The sequence below is a fragment of the Pristiophorus japonicus genome, chromosome 3 (assembly GCF_044704955.1).
Source record: "Pristiophorus japonicus isolate sPriJap1 chromosome 3, sPriJap1.hap1, whole genome shotgun sequence".
NCBI classification, from domain to species: domain Eukaryota; kingdom Metazoa; phylum Chordata; class Chondrichthyes; family Pristiophoridae; genus Pristiophorus; species Pristiophorus japonicus.
In genome coordinates, this window is record NC_091979.1 from 1,313,825 (window position 1) to 1,315,979 (window position 2,155).

At 58.9% G+C, this 2,155-nt stretch overlaps 1 protein-coding gene across 1 annotated transcript in view; it reads right to left on the reverse strand.

Annotated features, from left to right (window-relative positions):
* Nucleotides 1-1,232: 1,232 nt before the first annotated feature.
* The window catches only part of LOC139260407 (protein lifeguard 3-like), a 48,515-nt gene continuing 47,592 nt past the window's right edge, over nucleotides 1,233-2,155 (reverse strand). Inside the window, exon 9 of the mRNA XM_070876979.1 lies at nucleotides 1,233-1,283. Coding sequence (XP_070733080.1) covers nucleotides 1,233-1,283 — 51 coding nt within the window. The remainder of the gene's footprint in view (nucleotides 1,284-2,155) is intronic.

Consider the following 2,155-nt stretch of genomic DNA (forward strand, 5'->3'; position numbering starts at 1 on the left):
GGTTGTTGTTGCTGAGGTTGCACAAAGGGAGTGAAGACTAGGTGAGGTCCCAGTTGCTGTTAGAGGGCAGGGGATTGCTGGACCCCATTTCATAGCTGAGCTTCTGGTCTGTTATTTTTTAAAATCTCATTTTTTATTTAATTATTATTAATTATAGCTAAATTGGATTAAAAAAAACTTACAGCAATTTGGGAAGTGGAGTATATTTAGTTGGACCACAGGGTTCCTCTGCCGTATATGCTGAGGAGGAGGTAGAGGCCCTATGGGCTGAATGGCCTCCTTCGTGCTGGGAAAGCTATCCTGCTGATTGCAGAGTGGATTTCTCCCGGAGTTTCCCAGTGCTGTGTCAGTGTCAGCTGTGGCTCTCAGTGGGTAGCACCCTCGCCTCTGGGTCAGAATGTTGTGGGCTCACGACCCGCTCCAGGGACTTGAGCACATCAAAAAATGCAGGCTGACAGTGCAGTGCTGAGGGAGTGCTGCACTGTCGGAGGTGCTCTCGCAGGTGGATATAAAAGATCCCATGGCACTATTTCGAAGAAGAGCGGGGGAGTTATCCCTGGTGTCCTGGGGCCAATATTTATCCCTCAATCAACATAATAAACACAGATTATCTGGTCATTATCACATTGCTGTGTGTGGGAGCTTGCTGTGCGCAAATTGGCCGCTGCGTTTCCCACATTACAACAGTGACCACACTCCAAAAGTACTTCATTGGCTGGAAAGCTCTTTGAGGCGTCCGGTGGTTGTGAAAGGTGCTACATAAATGTAAGTTTTTTAAAAATCTTTTTGTTTAATTATTATTAATTACAGCTAAATAGGGGATAAATTGACAGCAATTTGGGAAGCAGAGAATAGTTTGGACCACAGGGTTCCTGGTGAGGAGCTGGTAGAGGCCCGGCGGCCGAATGGCCTCCTTCCGTGCTCCATCATTGTGTGAGGGTGCAGTGCTGCGGGTGTCCGACAGAGGGGGCCGGAGGATCGCTGACAGGCGGCGCCGGGCTCTCCCCACCCGGACAGGCAGCTCACAGCCCCAGGAATGTGCAGCAGGAGCACAGCCAGGAGCCGGGAGCCGGGGAGGAGCCAGGAACCGGAGCCACAGGAGTCAGGAGCCGGGAGCCGGAGCCACAGGAGTCAGGAGCCGGGGAGGAGCCAGGAGCCGGGGACACAGGAGCCGGAGACAGACTTGGGGTAAGTCCCAGCGCTTCAAACTTCACTAACTTTGGAGAAAAGTTTTATTTTGCTGGTGCAAGTTTCCGATGGCAGAGCGAATGGAGAAAGTGTCGCTGCGTTTCACACAAACTCGGGCGTTGAACGGAGTGTAACAAGAGGGAGAGGGAGAGAGAGGGAGAGAGAGGGAGAGGGAGAGAGGGAGAGGGAGAGGGGAGGGGGAGAGAGGGGAAGGGAGAGAGAGGAAGGGGCGATTGTGGAGAAAGGGGCAGAACGTTTCCCGACTGAAAATAAACTCCAGGCAAAACTTTACAGTAAACCCAATCCGGAGTCAGAACCCCGGGGGGTCTTCCCCCCCCCCCTCCCCTCTCCCTCTCTCCCTCCCCTCTCCCTCCCCCCTCCCTCCCCTCCCCTCTCCCTCCCTCTCCCTCCCCTCCCCCCTCCCCCCCCCCTCCCTCCCTCCCTCCCTCTCCCTCCCCTCCCTCCCCTCTCCCTCCCTCTCCCTCCCCCCTCCCTCCCCTCCCCTCTCCTCTCCCTCCCCTCTCCCTCCCCTCCCCTCTCCCTCCCCTCCCCTCTCCCTCCCCTCCCCTCTCCCCCCTCCCCTCCCCTCCCCTCTCCCTCCCCTCCCCTCTCCCTCCCCTCCCCTCTCCCTCCCCTCCCCTCTCCCTCCCCTCCCCTCTCCCTCCCCTCCCTCTCCCTCCCCTCCCCTCTCCCTCCCCTCCCCTCTCCCTCCCCTCCCCTCTCCCTCCCTCCCCTCTCCCTCCCCTCCCCTCTCCCTCCCCTCCCTTCCCTCCCCTCTCCCTCTCCTCCCTTCCCTCCCCTCTCCCTCTCCCCTCTCCCTCCCTCCCCTCTCCCTCCCTCCCCTCTCCCTCCCTCCCCTCTCCCTCCCTCCCCTCTCCCTCCCTCCCCTCTCCCTCCCTCCCCTCTCCCTCCCTCCCCTCTCCCTCCCTCCCCTCTCCCTCCCTCCCTCCCCTCCCCCCTCCCTCCC